At 31.8% G+C, this 18,568-nt stretch overlaps 1 protein-coding gene across 1 annotated transcript; it reads right to left on the bottom strand.

Moving 5' to 3' along the window:
* Window positions 1-17,404: 17,404 nt before the first annotated feature.
* Window positions 17,405-18,568, bottom strand: LOC123697054. Its single transcript, XM_045643472.1, has one exon. It carries the CDS (start codon window positions 18,566-18,568, stop codon window positions 17,405-17,407), a length of 1,164 nt encoding a protein of 387 aa, XP_045499428.1.

The following is an 18,568-nucleotide window of genomic DNA, read 5'->3' as shown; positions in this document are numbered from 1 at the left end:
TTATTCATGTTTTACGTGCAAATATTAGTTTGGTTTAAATTATACAATGTTTAGTTTAAATTATAAACATAATTTATAAGATACAACTTAAAAATTTAAGGGACACAAAAAATTAAAAAGAAATTTAATTCACACTTACATTTTGTAATCAATTTGACAAATAAAATTAATGTTTTACGTAAAAAACAACGTTTCAATTACAAAGGCACGTAGGTATGCCAATGTTCTATCCTGATTTAACTACTGATTAAAATGGATATAAATGAAGAATAAAATGTAATTGCAAAAAGAATACTGAAAGTGTAACATAATAGTTATTGTATAAAACATGTCAACCAGAAATTCGTTTATCATTTTCGGTAGCCACTGGTTTTCTGGGAAAACCTTTACAAAAGTAGCGATACAATGTAGAGTCAGATATCATTAATTTTCCTTTTTCATACCTTCGCAAGTCGCACACGGCTAAGTGAGAATCGTTTATCAAAAGAAGGCTGCTATTAAACCTATATATACACTTGTCCAGTTTTAAAAATATTGTAGGTATAAAATATGGTAAGATGCAATATTGCGAAAGCGTTTATACTTCACAAAACTGCATCGGTCTTGAAAATTTTGTGAAAAATTATAAAACACATTAAATTGAATTTTTATTAAATAATATAGCATATTATTGGCACTTTGCAGTGTTTTAGCTTATTTACCAGAATAACACATAAGCTATAGAAACTGCTACTGGTCGCGGGTGAAACCGCGCGGCACAGCTACATACTAAAACGAACGGTTAAAGCCGTTGATGTTCAACACACAACTTCTTATTTAGAGTAGGTATACGTGACTGTACCATCTAAACTTCAATCAGGATGGAATTTTTCTACACAAAAAGTACGTAATCAATAGACTCGAAACTTTAAGCGCCGTTGAATAACTATATTATACAGCCTAACTTCATGACCTAGAAATACAAGCTGAATTTCGGGTGTATAACGAACTTAGTACTAAACTTAGGTATAAGCTTATGTATAAGCTTTCTATTAAGTCTTTACGGAATTATAAAAATAAATGAAAATAAATGTTTGATCACTTTTTACTTTTTACAGTTAAAAGATCTGAGATATAAAATACAATCTTATTTTTTTCACAACCTCCGCTGGCAAAACATGTCTGTCTGACGGTTAATTCAAAAGTAAAGTTTTAATTGGAGAGGTTAATTACTTATTTAATGTAGTACCTATTTCTTACTCCTACATTTATCTACTCTACAATTCAAGGAACAGTGAAAGCATTGCATCGTATGATTTAGTGATAGATTCCGGTGAAGAATGCAAAACTTTTAGTATGACTGGGCAGTGGGCACAGAAAAATCTGATTATCTGGTTCATCGACAATTCGATTATAACATTCAATACAGTCTAGAGCATGACACAGAGGACGATGTTTATCCACTTTAAATTCTGTTCATACAGAAATATCTCTTGTATAAAGTCTGGTAACAAATTGCTTAGCAGGCTCTTTTCGAGCATAAAATTTGATGTGGGTTGATGAGTTGCTATAATCTCAGTATAAGGTTCTTGGTGCGTATTTGAGCAAGCACATTTTACCTGCGATTAGGTATAGCTTGTTCACGTTTGCTCATTACTTCCAATAATTAATCACGCAATGTGAATATACGAATATCCTTAGAAAGGATATTTTAATGAACAGGAAATTAAAAGCAAAATAATTAGGAAGCGCGCGGATATTTATCTTTAAACTGAAAGTACTTTTCCTTGAGGATCTCGTGTTAATTAACTGATACGAGTATAATTAACTATCATTAGACTCTTTTATGGTATAATATGTGTTATAAATAAATAAATAGGTATCGTTCATTTAAGTCTTATATGCACATATTATTATGTAGTTTTAGAATTTAATTAGAAGCTACAGAAAACCTCACAGGAATACTGTGATGAGGAATTGTTGTAAGAGTAAATTTAATCTGGACGTGGTCAACAACTCGTAGAACTAATTTGTAAAAGTAAATACACTATGAGCTTTCCAATGTAACTTGACTTCAAGTATATTGTTACTATGGGGAGAACGACTAAATTATAAATATGAAATATTAGATAAAAATACAATAAAAAAAACTATATAAATAGACTTCGAACTATTAAATTGAAAACCAGTTAACTCGTGTTCTATCTTATAAAGAATTATCCGTTCAGAACTTTACTTACCTATCTTATATCTTTGTGGTGAAAACAACTGTACCCAATGTGAAATTTATATTTCAATTCTCGGAGAATCTTGGATTTTACAGACGTTGAATTTGTATCAAATCTAAAGTACTTGGCGAATCTCACATCTGGCCAAATAGAATTTTGTATTACATTTGCAAGCGAATCTGATATATCCTGGATACTTTAAATTTCCAGCCATATTATTCACAGACTACGCTACGGTGTACCTACTAATCCGTTATTTTAAGCTCATATCATGCAGAGTTTTGATTAAAATAATACATAGAAAAAGAGATCTATAGTAAATATAGGTATATAAAAATAGTTCTGACGTTATCGATGTCTCCTGAATAAAATGGCTCTCGAATATTTCAATAGCGAAATTGACCGCGCGGCTCGCGTACCTCATTGTCTTGAGAGACCACGAAATCTTTACTTTGACTATTAAAATGAGCTCTATTCCTTAACCAATAGAGTCTAGATTTTAAGACAGAGAACGTAACCTAAAGTGGTTTTTATTTACCTTCCATATTCTCAGTACCCTTTCTCACACTCCCTGCATTCCAAGGATGGTGCTCGAGTACAAATTGCCGAGAGTATTGAAGGGATCTCTATAGAAAATATATAAATTGAAAAAGGATAAACAATCCTTGATCATCAATTTTGTTCTGGGATCTTGATTTCTAATATTAGTTATAAAATAATACCCACCAAAGTCTTAATTAGAAGTCACGTAGGTTATTTTAAAAGCTATTTGTAATATTCATGATTTCTAACATTTTAGAGGTTGCGAGGTTGGTTTGTATTTCCCACCATTGTTCCGTTTTCTGAAACGATTAAAATCCCAAAAAAGTGTCATAGTTTTTAACAATAGAAAACGTTGAAATCGCGATTGATTTGAAAGGAGAATGCCCATGAAAGTATGGACCACAGTATAGTGTTGCGTCAATGCCAGAGTGATTTTGGAGGGTTCTTCGATATTCAAAAGTTTTTTACCAATTGATTTTTTTGTGATAAAAACAGGGGTTTTCAAGATATTGAGAAAAATGTGAATTAACCTCAAAACTTAAATAAACCCGATTTAGTTAGGTTTATGCGTGATTTAGGTAGTATTTTATCGTCTGAAGGTTATTTTTCGTTTAACATATTTAATATATGCGTAGAGCTTATGCTTTCAGACAAAGTCTATCTGTTCATCGGCTAGTGTAGGTAGGCACCAGAAATCTTCCGGGACGGATTTCAAGAAAACCTAAATATATTTTTAAATAAAAAATGCCAATAGAGTTTTTATTCGGTTTACATATTGTTGTTGTTGTTTGAATAATTTTTTCACTACATATTCGAAGAAAGAAACAAATAAGAAATAACTGGTTACCTACCAAGCTATGTCATAATAATATTTTTTATATATATTTATATTATTTTACTTCACTATCTATGTTAAAACAACCTACAGTGTATAAACAATACCTTACAGAGTGATTTTATGTTAATTGATTTTTTTTTTGTAATTCAATGAAAACAATAATCGATATTAATACATTTAGCTATTTACCATAGTAAATGTCATAATAGTTACCGCTTGGTTACCGTGGTAACCGGTAATGGATACTAAATCTATGGTAACGGATCTAAACAATTACATGTCTTATTAGATTTTACAAAACATTCCCTGATCAAAATATATTTTCCGATAGTAAGAAGGCCTCTAAATTGCCGAGATTTTTTTTAATAGTATTTTTATGTTGATACATGAGAAAAACCTGTACCAAAAATGTAAACGGTAATGGACACTAAATCTATAATAACGGATCTAAACAATTACGTGTCTTATTAGATTTTACAAAACATCCCTGTTCAAATTATATTTTCCGATGGTAAGAAGGCCTCTAAATTGCCGAGATTTTTTTTAATAGTATTGTTGTCTTGATGCATGAGAAAAACCAGTACCAAAAATGGGCATTCTCCTTTCTCTCCATCATACTTTAAATGTTAAAGTGCCTTTCAAAAATTTTAGCTGAATCGATTTATTTCTTCATAAAGATTGAACAAGTCTAGTGGTTGCTTATTTCGTAATTAGGTCAAATATCTGATACAGGCTAATAACGAAGGTTAAAACTTTGAGGAAAATATAGCTTCCTGCGTAATTAATTTACGCATACATATTTTATTGTTTCTAATTGAAATTGAATAACTTTATTGAATTTTAATTACATTAGACTTTAATGGATTCTCTTAATTATTTCGGGATTTTATGTTAAGGATGTTTCAAACTAATTGAAATGTTTCAAGCAAAATAAAGGTACCTAAGCTAAAATTTAAAGTGTTTGAATCTTATTGCATACTATTTTTGATATATTTAAACTAATAATTTATTGGTGCATTAATATAAAACAAGTTTTAAAACTATGCTTAATTACATTATTTTTCTAAAAAGAATGATAACATGCCTGAACAATTAGATTAATTCATTTAGTGAGAGATTCTATTAATTATGATTACGCGGCTGAGCCTTAGTTCGTTAAGGGATTATGAGTCATTAATAAACACCCAATCAAATCCCTTTTATTAATATTGGGCAATAAATCAGTCAGCTGAAAGATAATCCAACCATTACAGAGTCGTTTCTTTATTGAATTAGATAAATGTTTCACAAATTCTTTTTTGCATCCGAAATTTTTGGAAAATCTCTTGCAAATAAACTAAGCAAATTAAAACTTTAACACAGACTAAATTGCTAATTATATAAACGTATTGAAAGCAGTTTTTCTTACACGATAAGAAAAAAGTAAAAAAGGGCTTAACAGGTACAACATGTATGTAGTTATTTATAATAAACTATAGCTTTTCGGCCGCGGCTGCACCCGCTTTCTCTAAAACCTAATATATTATACACTAAAACCTTCGTCTCAAATCACTCTATCTATTAAAAAAAACCGCATCAAATTCTTAGGTTTAAAGATTTAAGCATACAAAGGGACGACTTTGTTTTGTACGTTGTTAATAGTAACAAAACTTCACCATTTCACAACTTTCAGTTCCATAACTAGAACGATATAAAAATAGGACTTGAATAAAATATAGATAGATTCACAAATGTTCAATATATCAGAGATACTAAACACTATTGGTACAGTTAAGCCTTATTCTTATCAATTCAATAGTTCAGCCTCTAAGGCGATCCATACAGATCGGCTTAGTGCAAATAGTGTGGCTTTACGTCATCACGTTAAGCCGATAGGGTTCAATGGGTATCCATAGACTCTCATACAAATATACTGTTACATTAATAACTAATAAGAATTGAGGGATAAAACTTTAAATTAATAAAAGCTTTTTACTAAAAACACAATTGAACTGTAATTTATTAACTTTTTCATATTATTAAAAAGAGTCTGTCATAAATAACTTCGAGGCTTAGCTTCGAGGCATAACCTACTTTAATGATTGCTTCAGAACTTTTTGAATGACGTCTGTTTTCAGTGACCTTAGACATTCATAAGAAAAGCTACATACTAAAGGAAGAAGTCAACAAGCAATTACAAAGAAAAGCTTTTAAACAAACAGCCCAAGAGTTCGTTAAAGCTTAGAGAACGTTGTGGCATATAGTAGTAGGTAGACGTGTTTCAATTAACATTTTGTAGTCAAACGCTCAAAATAGCTGGTATAATTACCAAAAAATACACGTTCAAAAAAGAAAAATCCGGAATATGTTTCCTAATCTTTTCAGTCGAGTTTTTAAAATATTCAAGAAATGCGTTGAAATTAAGGATGTTCCTGAACCTAAAACTGTTTTCAGTATAATAGTTACATTTATCTAAATAATTTTATATTTGAAATATGACGTATACAATATTTTTAATACATTTTTAGTGTTGTCTCTAAACTAGAAATGACGCGTCTCTTATAAACAAGACATTGAACAAATCGTACTATTTATTGCGAAATATTTCCCAATAGCGAAATTCAAATAAGCAAAACGGAGAGAGATCATCAATCGTAACAAAGAGCAAAACACTTAAATGCACATTTATCACGAGTCCGAACACGTATAATCCTTTAAATGGCTTTCCTGGTCCCCGGGGGAGGAAGATGTTAAAGATAATTCAGTTTCGTATGAACAAAAAGCCACATGTTACGACAAAAATGAATATACGGACCTTTATTGCTGAAATAAATGTTAAGGGATATGCCATATCCATTATTGTTTTACTTATTCCGAGAACGTGATGTTTGTAAATGTATCAGTGTTTGTTAACAAATACAAAACAGAAACTGATCGTGTTTTAAATAATACAGTAACGCCGCGTTAACGCTAGATCACAATATGACTAAGAAAAAACTATTAGAATAACTTAAATTATCTACTTAAAATAATAACTTATTAAAACAAAAAACTTAAATTAATCAGTTGTACCAATGACTAAAATGTAATTTATATCACAAAATAATCAAACCATTAGGTATATTATTACGTCTTAAAATAGACCAAACCTTTTGAGAAGTCATAAGTTGTAACTCAAAGTAACATTGAGAAAATTTCATACTTTATATCATACTCATGAGAAATCATACTTTGCACTGTAAAAGCCTCCTAGACTTCATGAAACTTCGTAAAGAAATCAGCGTAAAACACATTATGGGTGAAGAAAATCCTCTTTGGTCCGTATTTTTATTATTTACTCGCGCAGATAATCTCGCTACGTCTCAGATAAATGGAAGGTAGACGTTTTCTTTTCGCCCAGTAGGTAATTTGCAAAACAGATAAACTAAGGAACCCCCGTCGTATATATACGTACGATTGTAATCTCTTGTTTTGGTGAAAAATAGAATTGTTCGGATCTCGTGGATATTTCGTCGGACGCTAAATTTAGTTTGAAGTGGTTATAAATAACTGTTATAAAGTCGTTTAGAACTTTTTACTTCAGAATTAATATACATAATAAATAATAATTAATAATTGTAATACCTAAACGTTTTCTCTAATAAACTTTTAATAAATGTTAAACGTTTACCTACGTTAACCTTCATATACCCCAAAAGCTTTGTAGCATTTCAAGATACTAATTACTATCACTTAAAATCAAAACTAATAGCGAAACTTAAAGTTTATGTGACTTTAAATGAGTTGGTATTTATACATTTAGATGAAGTTTAAGCTTATAGAGTCTGCAGTAGAAGTTGTCAGTCTGGGAGTAGGTAAAGGGCCATTAATTATATTCAAACGCCTGAAAAACTTAAACCTAAGTTGGTATTTCTCCAGAGTCAAAAACTACTTTATTCTAATATGTATTGAAACGTTATACAGTAACTCTTTAGTTCTATAGATAGAAAAATAAAGCTTATTTTGAACAAGAAAATATCTGCCTTCAAATATTTCCAAAAATTCGCTTGCCACACCCAATAGTTGAACTGACTAAAATATAATATTTTTGTTTACCCTGTACACAGTAAAAAATCATACTTTGTGTTTCAACAACTTTTTATCTAGATAAAAACTATTAAAATATATTAAATACAAATAAAAATGTCAAATTTTCACATCCATTACCGCGGTTGCGCCATGGAACGTTCGAGTGCGATTTTCGATTCGAACACAAACTCTTTGTGACAAATGCACTTTACAATGAGATTCATATTTGTAAAGCCGTTTCAATTTCACTTTAGATTTTCGTGAATATCGATATTTCAGCCATATTTCAATATAAAACGATATGCAGAGTAATTTTATTAATACGGTGAAGTGGATTTATAACGAATAAAATAATATTCTGTACATAAAAACCCAACGTCAAAAAATTGTTTACTACACATTTACTTATACTTACTTATTAGATACTTTCTTGAATTTTGATTGTCATGTTATTCGTCAAAAGTTACTATAATACAAGACGAGAATATTTTAACAATTCACACGATATCATTCTCTTTTCATCTTTGATCACAAATCTCAAAGAAATTCTACGAAGTTCGAACAAAACAATCGTAAATTCTTCAATAAAGTCGACGATAAATGCGCTGAACATGTTATACGTTGTAATAAGTTTTATCCTCTCGTTACTAAGAAATCAATTCTATTCAGACATAATCCTTGTGTTCAAGATTATGAATATTATTCAATCAAATCAAATATTGAGCACTATATTACTTTTTAAAATAAAATGACACAACTTTTTGTACAAATGAAGTATTGTCTCTTTATTTATAATAAATTATTTGGGTTTTAAAACTTCACATTGTAATCCTTACAGCGTTAAGAATATTTGTTAAATAGAACATTAGTAATTAGAATTACATTTTTTGTTAAAAAACTGACCATCTTATCCATCTGACCTCCAATATCCTCCATGATAGAGATAGAACATACTAGTGGTCCGCCCCGGCTTCGCCCGTGGTACATATTTCGCAATAAAAGGTAGCCTATGTCCTTTCTCGGATATCAAAATATCTCCATACCAAATTTCATGCAAATTGGTTCAGTAGTTTAGGCGTGATTGAGTAACAGACAGACAGACAGAGTTACTTTCGCATTTATAATATTAGTATGGATTAGCTAGCGGCAGTTAAACTTTTTAACACCTCTTTATTTGTCTTTTACATTTTTATAGTTAAATATAGTATTTTGTCAGTTTACCTATAACACGAACAATAAACTGCCCGACCAATCAAAAAAAAAAAATATACTTATTCTTCGCACACACAATAGTTTTACAATAAATTTTGAAAAATAGCATTGACAGATGAATAATTTTCCCCCATTTCAAAATCGTAAAATGCTTGAGATCTATAAAATTCAAGTGAAATATCAGCTCAGTTGGTTCACTGAAAATTTATGAGAACTCTCGGATTGGAAGTGCAGCATGAAAAAATTCAGGGGCCGTCATATCCACGGAATATTCCATTCTGTTTCTATCCAACTACCCGAGTGAGAAAACACCGTTGTGAATCTGATATGCGCCAAAGAAATTGTACAATGTTACTTTTGTTTTATATTTTAAATTGAGCATGAATATTAGATAATGTGACAAACAAATGAACAGAAAAATACACGAGACAAACGAGCTGCCTCGAGCAGTATTTGCTTCAACAGGCTGCTCCCTCAATGGATCTGAGCTACGAGCGAAACACCAAAACCACTACAATAACCAAATGGAAAGTAACTAATAACTATAACTAATAACTCCTTTATTATTCAATTAATGTTTTTTTTTATTAATATCGTAAATTGAGTAGCATAAGGTGAATATTAAACAGTTCGGTGCTATTTTCCTTACGCTTGACAGTAAAACGCAATTACTAAATAAATGAGCCTTCCAAGAGGCAATAACGGTCTCGAAGTAATGGAAACAATTGAAACATAAATTAATATATTAAAATACCCTTGGGACATAAGATCCTGTATTAATTCAGTTGTTTAATTAAATACGTTATACCGCTTAGAACTTGGGTCCAAAAACACTGTAAGAGAACATACATATATCATGAAAATGATAATTTACGTACGAAAGTAAACTGATTTGTGTATGATGTTCGCAGGAATTAGAAGTAATTTATGACGACATTTATAAGCAAGGTTATTTCGTGACTTATAAGTATAATTAATAAGACTTATCGTTATCACTTTTTGAATACTTATGTAGGTGTATTTAATATGACATAGGTACAAATGTTATAAATTGCCCACACCTTCATTTAAACAATAAAGTTATCTTTCATAATGTTTCGCTGTATCCTGATGATTCAGGAGGACAGGACACTACACTTACTGCCACCATAATAATTTCTCTACTGTCTTACTGACAATGTATAGGTACTTTTAATTTCTTTAAGTTCAGACAAGAGAATAATAGGCAATTAAGATCAAATATGTACCTCGAAATTAGTTAAATTTAATGGCTGTAATCGTTTAAATATGAATAACGGCTACATAATATTAAATTACGTCATTTTTAAATAAATTTTTAAAACTTTGCCCATTAATGTGTTATATAATGAAACTTTCGCTTTTCAGGCTTAAACGGGTAAAATTATAATGATAAATTTTAGCACAACAATAGATTAGACCCTGGATTGCCTGGAGAGAGACAAAGGTTTTCGTCGCGATAAGATGAAATAAAGGAAAGAAGAAATTTTAATTTTTCAGTCGAGAACGCGATGTCATGTCATATATATCTAGTACAACATGTCGCAAAATCTACAAAAAAAAATATACTAGTTTATGTGTAATTTTGAAGTTCACACTTCGTTGAGTCAGTATAATAATTTTTGACGTTGCATAGCGGAGTAACCCACCCTTGCAATAAGTAGTAAATAAAACTTTATAATTGCCCTTCAATATTTTAACTAATATAAAATACACGCAATTATTCCGGATTAAATCCTCATTTTCATAATGAATGTGAAGCGCAAACTTTACACAAAGAGGGACATTTAAGATTGCATTCATTATAAGTATAAGAGCTCAAAGCTTGCATCTTTTAGTGGGAAACTTGCAAACAAGAAACATCTAACTTTGAATTTCAGTGGCGACGCGGTGCGGACTTTTTATCATATCACATTATTTTTTTATTTTTTTCTGGAAATTACAAACGCATAAAATTTTAAGACCTTAGGGCAATAAATATATTACATATATGAGAGTGATATCTTTAAAAGAATGACAAAACATAAGTTTGTACCATTGAATAACTTTATATTATCTAAATATATTGCTATTCTATTTTGATCTGTGAATAAATAAAATCTTATACTAGAGATAAGTGAAGGGAAGTGTTTCTATTCATTTTTTTTTTTAATTAAAACTCACCGTCTATTTTTCTTTCCTCTATATATTGATAGAGCGCTCAAACGTTTTATAAAGCTTTTTTTATTCTCAACTAGCTTTCCACCCACGGCATCGCCCGCGCAGTCAAAGAAAATCCCGCATAGTTCCCGTTCCCGTGGGATTTCCGGGATAAAACCTATCCTATGTCCTGTCTCAGGTATCAAAATATCTCTATACCAAATTTCATGCAAATTGGTTCCGCAGTTAAGGCGTGATTGAGTAACAGACAGACAGACAGAGTTACTTTCGCATTTATAATATTAAGTATGGATTATTTATACCACAGACAATAGAACTGCAGCACGTATTACCGTAACGTGACCGTAACAAAGCAAAATTCATTACCTCGCTTGATGAAACAGTAATTCTACTCAAGCTGTATTTAGACGAAAACAGTTGCGAGAGTGACATCTTTCTTGCGAGGGCTGGGAGTAAGATAATAGTTCTGTTTCTGGGAACAGACCTCGCGTTGCATATTAATGATCTATTTCCTCTGAACACGATGACAAGCGGAAGGCGAACGTCGCGACGACATTCTGTGTGTAAGGAATAGATCTTGTTTGACTAAATATTTTGAAAATATATTCGTGAAGGGGAAGCATCAAATGAGTAGGTTTCTCGGAAATGCTTTATAAAAATTGAATTGCCGTTGGTGTTTTAATTGACATTAAATTTAGGTATATTTTACATTTAATATCAGTTGACAATCCATCAACATGTCTTACGACCTTTACGACAGACCTTAGGAATAAAGATTATTCAGTGTATACTATCGTGCAAACTTATTAAATAATAAAGTTATAAGCTGCGCATCTGTGAAACGAACAAAATATTATAAAGATTCCGCTTTTGTGAACTTATAATAGTGTTAAATTTAGATAGATTTAGATTTAGAAAAATGATACATTAAACTCAAGTGATTTTCGTTTCTGACACTGTTTGTAAAGGAACTTTTTCAAATAATATTTTAAATTGTTAATAAGTAGAGCATAGAATGAGCAACCTTGCAAAGCATTTGTCGCGCGAAGAAGGTCGGTCTGTGTGGACGTGCCTCGGCTTAAAAAAATGCAAATCATAATAAAACAAATAATGCGTTAAGTATAGTATAAACGCGAACAAAACACATATTGTGAATCTCTTGTATCCTATAAAACTCGTATTAAATATAAAATAAATTACATCCCTGCCCTGGTAAAATACGGAAAAATAAGTTTATGTTTTCCAGTACATCGTGTGCTTAATGTTTTGAACTATTAAGAACCGAACAACTTGTAAGCTTTATAACTGTTTCTTCGAATTCTTGTTCATATATTGTAAATATAAAAACTCTTTAAGCAGGAAATTGATAATACTAACTAATATTATAAATGCGTAAGTAACTCTGTATGTCTGTCTGTTCTTCATGCCACCCACCGGACCGATGCAGAATCAATATCGGTCTATCGCTATGGATCGATATTGAATTTCTTTAATACATAAACTAAATGACAGTAGGTATACCAAATTGTACTCTTCTTTCTCCTTGATATAATACATTGCCGAGATAATGTCCATGAATACCGTTATTTAGGCCCTAATTATTAACGTTTTAGTAGTGGAGTGTTGGCAACTAACCCAATATCTTCGTAGTTTTATTCATTCTGTATTCAGCACAGGTCTCATCCAATGTTTTCCTACTTTAGCGTTAGTAAAAGGAAATGGAAGTAAACAAAGACAGTTTTTATCTATTTAATTAACTATTTATTCAACGTTTTACTGATAGCGACGGCACAAAGTTGAATACGGTCCAATTTTAACTTAATTTGAGTAAGACCTATAAAAGTATTTCGCAATCAAGTCTTGAATATTATCTCACTTATTGTTGATCTTTTGTAGACAATAGAACTGTGAAATAAAATAGTCTGTTTAGAACTATTAGTTAATAAATAATGAAAAATATAATAATACTGTAGAGACCACGTATTATTTAGTTGTGATATTATGATTACACATGATATTATTTGATTCAAAATCCTTACAATTGTGAGAGATAATACAAAGATTTAATACAGTATGAAGCATTGTCTCTTATCTTATTACAGTATTCTTTAAGATAATTTATTCATCGTACAAATCCCGCTCTGGCATATTTATTCATTGTTCCCAGTTCCACATAAAGGAAATTTTGATTACCCCAACATAACATCCACTTAAGCTTTGTACAATAGAAGGCGATAAGACTGAGCTAAGTCGTAAACTCAAGCTCGCTGAACTGTTAAGAAAATAAAAATCACTAGAACAAGACCGCTAGCGACATAAAACCACAACCTAATCGTGCAGGGGGTTACTTTGAGCTCTTAAAACAGTATTATTTCCAACGTGGGAAAGAGATAGCGCCATACGGGTCATCACAGCGGGTCATCTTGCGCCGTCACTTTCCCCCTCTGGAATAACTACTGCCATAAGACGTAACCCTTGTCCGCAAAGCACTGGGACATGTCACAGATACAATTTTATTTTAAACTCGTGAAGCAAATGTTTGGCAGAGATAAATGCTAGTTATTTCCTTTGCCAAATTTTGTGTTGCTTACTCCTGCTAATGTATACAGTCGTTATTTGAACAGTTTAAACCAGAATTTGAAGGTCTATCGAAGTTTTTATATAAATCGTTTCCTTGGCTTGCTTTTGTAATGCATTTTAAATGGTATCTAACATTATACCTACCAAATCGATTGAACTTTTGGAAATTCCTTGCAATTCAGACATTTTATTAAATAATGTTATTGGTGTATTATTATTTATTACAAATTTATTTATTTATTTAAATAGGTACACATCACAGCTGACAATTTTGACTAATTATACACAAGTTTAATCACAATCATGTTGCGGTAAAATGCCAGCCAAATTGTGTGTACACAGCACAATTGAGGTTAAAAAAATATATATTAAAAATTATATTATTTAGCACAATTCATAGATTCATTTCCTTTCATTTCATTTCAAATACCTACGTTACATTCAATCACATAAAATACAGTTAAGTCAATAAATACCTACATTACATACAATCACATAAAATATAGTTAAGTCAATAAGTACCTACATTACATTCAATCACATAAAATACAGTTAATTCAATAAATACCTACATTACATTCAATCACATAAAATATAAAATACAGTTAAGTCAATAAATACCTACATTACATACAATCACATAAAATATAGTTAAGTCAATAAGTACCTACATTACATTCAATCACATAAAATACAGTTAATTCAATAAATACCTACATTACATTCAATCACATAAAATATAAAATACAGTTAAGTCAATAAATACCTACATTACATACAATCACATAAAGTTCATTACATTTTATCACAGTAGTTAAATAACAATAAATTATGTCTAATAAACAGAACTATGAAAGTTAAATTTTAAATTTTAAATTATCATAGAACTTGAGCACGGTTTTGACTTGATTTTTAAATTTACCCAGTTTTGGATCAAATACGTCAAGTTCTGTGTTAGGCTTACGCGAAGTCAAATCATTATACAGGCGACACATACGGACCATGGGATTATAGAAAGAAGTATTATTTTTTAAAACATTTATGCAGAAGAGAGAAGGGTGTCTGGGATTAGGTTTTATGTTAAAATTAAGAAGTGAGAGCAGAGTTGGACAGTCAATATGAAAGTGTATAATATGATGAAGAAATATAAGATCCTGGTACTGTCGGCGCGTTGAAAGTTTCGTGACCTTAAACATCTCCAATTTATCTTCATAGGATATTTTGTCTCCTGCATTAAATCTGTAGTTTACCAATCGAAATGCTTTTTTCTGTACTCTCTCGATACGGTCATTATGAATGTGGTAGTAAGGTGACCAAATGATTGACCCATATTCCAGATTCGTGCGTACCAGAGTATTATAAAGGTAAATAAATGTAGATGGTCTGAGAAATTCCTTTGAAAATCTAGAAATAAAACCCAATATACGGAGCGCTTTTCCAATCATCTGATCATAGTGGTCACGGAATGACAGTTTTTGGTCAAAAAGTATACCTAAATCTTTAGCAACGCATTTATTTTGTAAAACATGATCATTTAATTTGTATTGAAAATTCATAATATTTTTACTTTTATTGGTGAAAGATATACTAAAACATTTATCAAGGTTGAGAAACATTCTATTGTTCTTGCACCATTGCAGTAAAGTATTGAGGTCCGTTTGTAGTTTATGACAGTCATCTGTAGATACAATAGTGTTAAAAATCTTTAGGTCATCAGCATAAAGTAAGCAAGGACAGTTGAGGGTTTGAGCAAGGTCGTTAATAAACATTATGAAAAATAAGGGACCTAAATGAGAACCTTGCGGTACTCCAGAATAGGCAAAAAAAGGTGAGGATTTATGACCACCAATCACAACTATCTGACTTCGTTTCGTTAAGTACGACTTTATCCAGCGAAAAAGGTTTCCGTGTATGCCAAATGAAGATATTTTGTTGCAAAGAACTTCGTGATGGACCTTATCAAATGCCTTTTTAAAGTCGGTATAGATGCAGTCGACTTGACCGCGTTTAGCAAATGAGGAGCAAATGTAGTTTTTGAAAATAAGGAGATTACTGATGGTCGATCTCCCCCTGACAAATCCGTGTTGATTATCGGAAATTAGAGATTTTATATGGCTATAGATTTGGTCGTAGACAAGTGATTCAAACACCTTGGCTGTTGTCGATAAAAGACTGATAGGTCGGTAATTTGCACAGTCAGAGCGATCACCCGACTTATGTATAGGAACCACATGCGCTTTTTTCCATTCATTAGGGAAAATTCCAGTCTTCAATGACATGTTGTATATTATTCGGAGAGGTTTACAAAGTTCCACTGCACACGTTTTAAATAGTTTTGCAGGAATACCATCTGGGCCCATGCCTTTGTTAGGATCTAACTGTTTCAATTTTAATCTGACTTCGTTATCTGTCAGTGTGATCTCCTGAAGACAATCTGTAGTAACACTGGTACCTAAATTTGTGTCGATATTTGTCTCCGACTCCTCGTACACAGAGCTAAAATACTTGGCCAGAAGATCACATATTTCTTGACTGCCAGATGCCATCAGATCCTGGAATTTCATAATGTTAGGGTACGTAGTAGTATCCTTCTTTGAATTCACAAACCTCCAGAAGGCTTTTATGTTAGAACCTATCTCGTTCTCTATGGATGTAACAAAGGCAGTGTAGCAAATTTTCATTAGAGATTTAGCTCTCGTCCGCAGTAAGGCAAAAGTATCGTAATCGCGCGGATTGGCGTATTTTTTAAATAGCTTATGGTACTTATACTTTTCTCTAAGGCATTTTATGAGAGCAGGAGAAAACCATACGGGATGATTACTTTTAGAGATAGAAGTAAGGGGGGTATACTTTTTAATTACCTCAAGCAAAGTGTTGTAAAATTTTTCCACTGCTACATCAACATTCACAGATTTTGATAATTCTGCAACCCAGTCTATTTGGTGAAGGTGCGATTTTATTTTCTGGTAGTCACATTTATTATAGTTCAGTCGCTTGGTTATTGATCGCTTGAGTCTTTTAGGACATTGATGGTCAACATTTAATTTTATGCATAAGGATGGATGGTATAGATCCAGACGAGATATGGGGTTAGTTTCTGTAACACTTACGGCGTCGAATGTTCCTAGTACTAGATCAAGCAGTCTATCTGATTTATTAAGAACATGATTGAACTGGTTCATATTGCAGAGAGAGATATGTTCAGTTAGCAATTTCGATTTCAGGTCAGTAGGCAAAGAAGGTGTTAAGATGTGGGATCGACTAGGTGAGTGGGACCAGGTAAGACTGGGAGTATTGAAGTCTCCTACAACCAAAACGTGATCGTTATTTATTTTATTTAGCGTTATTAATTGAATATGGTCGTAAAACGCACTCAAGTCCTCACAAGTAAGGTGTGGGGGAAGGTAACAGACACATAAATAGAATTTTAATTTTGATGTTTTATTATATTCAATTTTAAGCCAAATGTCCTCAAACTTTGTTTCCCATGAGTAAAGTCTATTGACGTTAATATTTTTATTAATAGCAACAAGTACTCCCCCCCCATCCCTTTTAACCGAGCAAGAGGATTGACGATCCCTTCGGTATATACTGTATCTACTGTCTACGAGTTCACTATCAAAAACGCTATCATTTAAATTGGTTTCAGTGAGACATATTATATCAAAATTGGAGTTAAGTATGTTCATATATATTTCATTAGTTTTTGACCGAATTCTATTAACATTTTGGTAGAAGATATCCATAATTTAGAGTGTAAATTTACCTATGTGTTAAGTATGTACCGTTTTCTATTAAATTAAGTTGTCGTCTTATTTAGCTTATCAAAACTGCTCGTGTCTTTAATGTATATCGCTATTGCATTGTCATCCTTCCTCATATAAACTTTATCATTACGAACCCAGACATATTTATATTTAAATTGTTTTGAGAGCTTTCTGGCCTCCGCATGCAACATTTTACACGTTGGAGATGAGTGCTCAGACAAGTAGATACGATGCTTCTCTCCTGGGATCATTAGATGGTTTGAATTAAGAGTATCACATATGTTCTTTCCTTTATTGAACCTTTTATAAGCAGACAACAGCATATCTCGGTCGCGCTCACTCTGTAAAGTCAAGATTATACTTCTAGGACGCGGTGAAGTCGGATTAAGTTTGGCCACTCTTCTGACCGAGTAAATATTATTTTCTTGAATTTGAAACCCAACTGTATCACAGATTTTTTTGACGAGTGAAGGTAAGCTTTCTTCCTTTTTTTGGGGTACACATTGAATTTCCACGTTACAACTCCTCGAGGCCTTGTCCAATGTGTCTAAGCGCCGTTCTATTGTTTTAATATTGTTAGTAAGATCGAATTTATCTTTCTCTAGTTCCTTTATTTTATCTTTGGCAGCTATTAGATCCTGTTTGAGGCTGTTTTGCTCTTCAGCTAAGAATTCTATGGACCTGGTAAGGTCATCTTTCAATGAGTCGATGACTTTACTTATTTCATTTCTCACGTGCGAAACTATATCTTGCATAAGTGATGTTTTAAATTTTTCCATCTTGTTGTCCAGCAGTGATCCGAATTTATCGTATGGGATTGAGCATTCACTATCCGACTGGATCAAACTTTGGTCATTGTTTTCATTTGCAGAGGAAGGTGACTGCACAATCTGTTTTGTAGGTGAAGGTTTAGCATTTCGTTCTTCTATCCTTCGTCTCTTGCGATTCCCCTTATTTTTGGTCAAAAGAGGCGGAGATGACTGGGCAGGCTGAATAGGTGTTGTGTCATCCTTACGTCGATTACTGTTCACATTTTTACACAAAGGACATTTCCAACTTCTATCTGTTTTAGAGTAATGTTCTTTGTATCGATCAGAAGCTATATTGACGCACGTGTAGTGATAAGACTCGCAACAAAAGGCACATTTTATTTCTTCACAGGAGTTTACGGTGTTATTACATGCTGGGCAAATCAT

The sequence above is a fragment of the Colias croceus genome, chromosome 13 (genome assembly GCF_905220415.1).
Source record: "Colias croceus chromosome 13, ilColCroc2.1".
In the NCBI taxonomy this organism is placed as follows: domain Eukaryota; kingdom Metazoa; phylum Arthropoda; class Insecta; order Lepidoptera; family Pieridae; genus Colias; species Colias croceus.
Note: the sequence above shows the minus strand (reverse complement) of the source record. Positions and strands in the feature narration are given on the sequence as shown.

What these genes read in the sequence shown, in the direction of transcription:
- LOC123697054 (XM_045643472.1), bottom strand. Translation starts at nt 18,568, where the DNA reads ATGATTTGCCCAGCATGTAATAACACCGTAAACTCCTGTGAAGAAATA.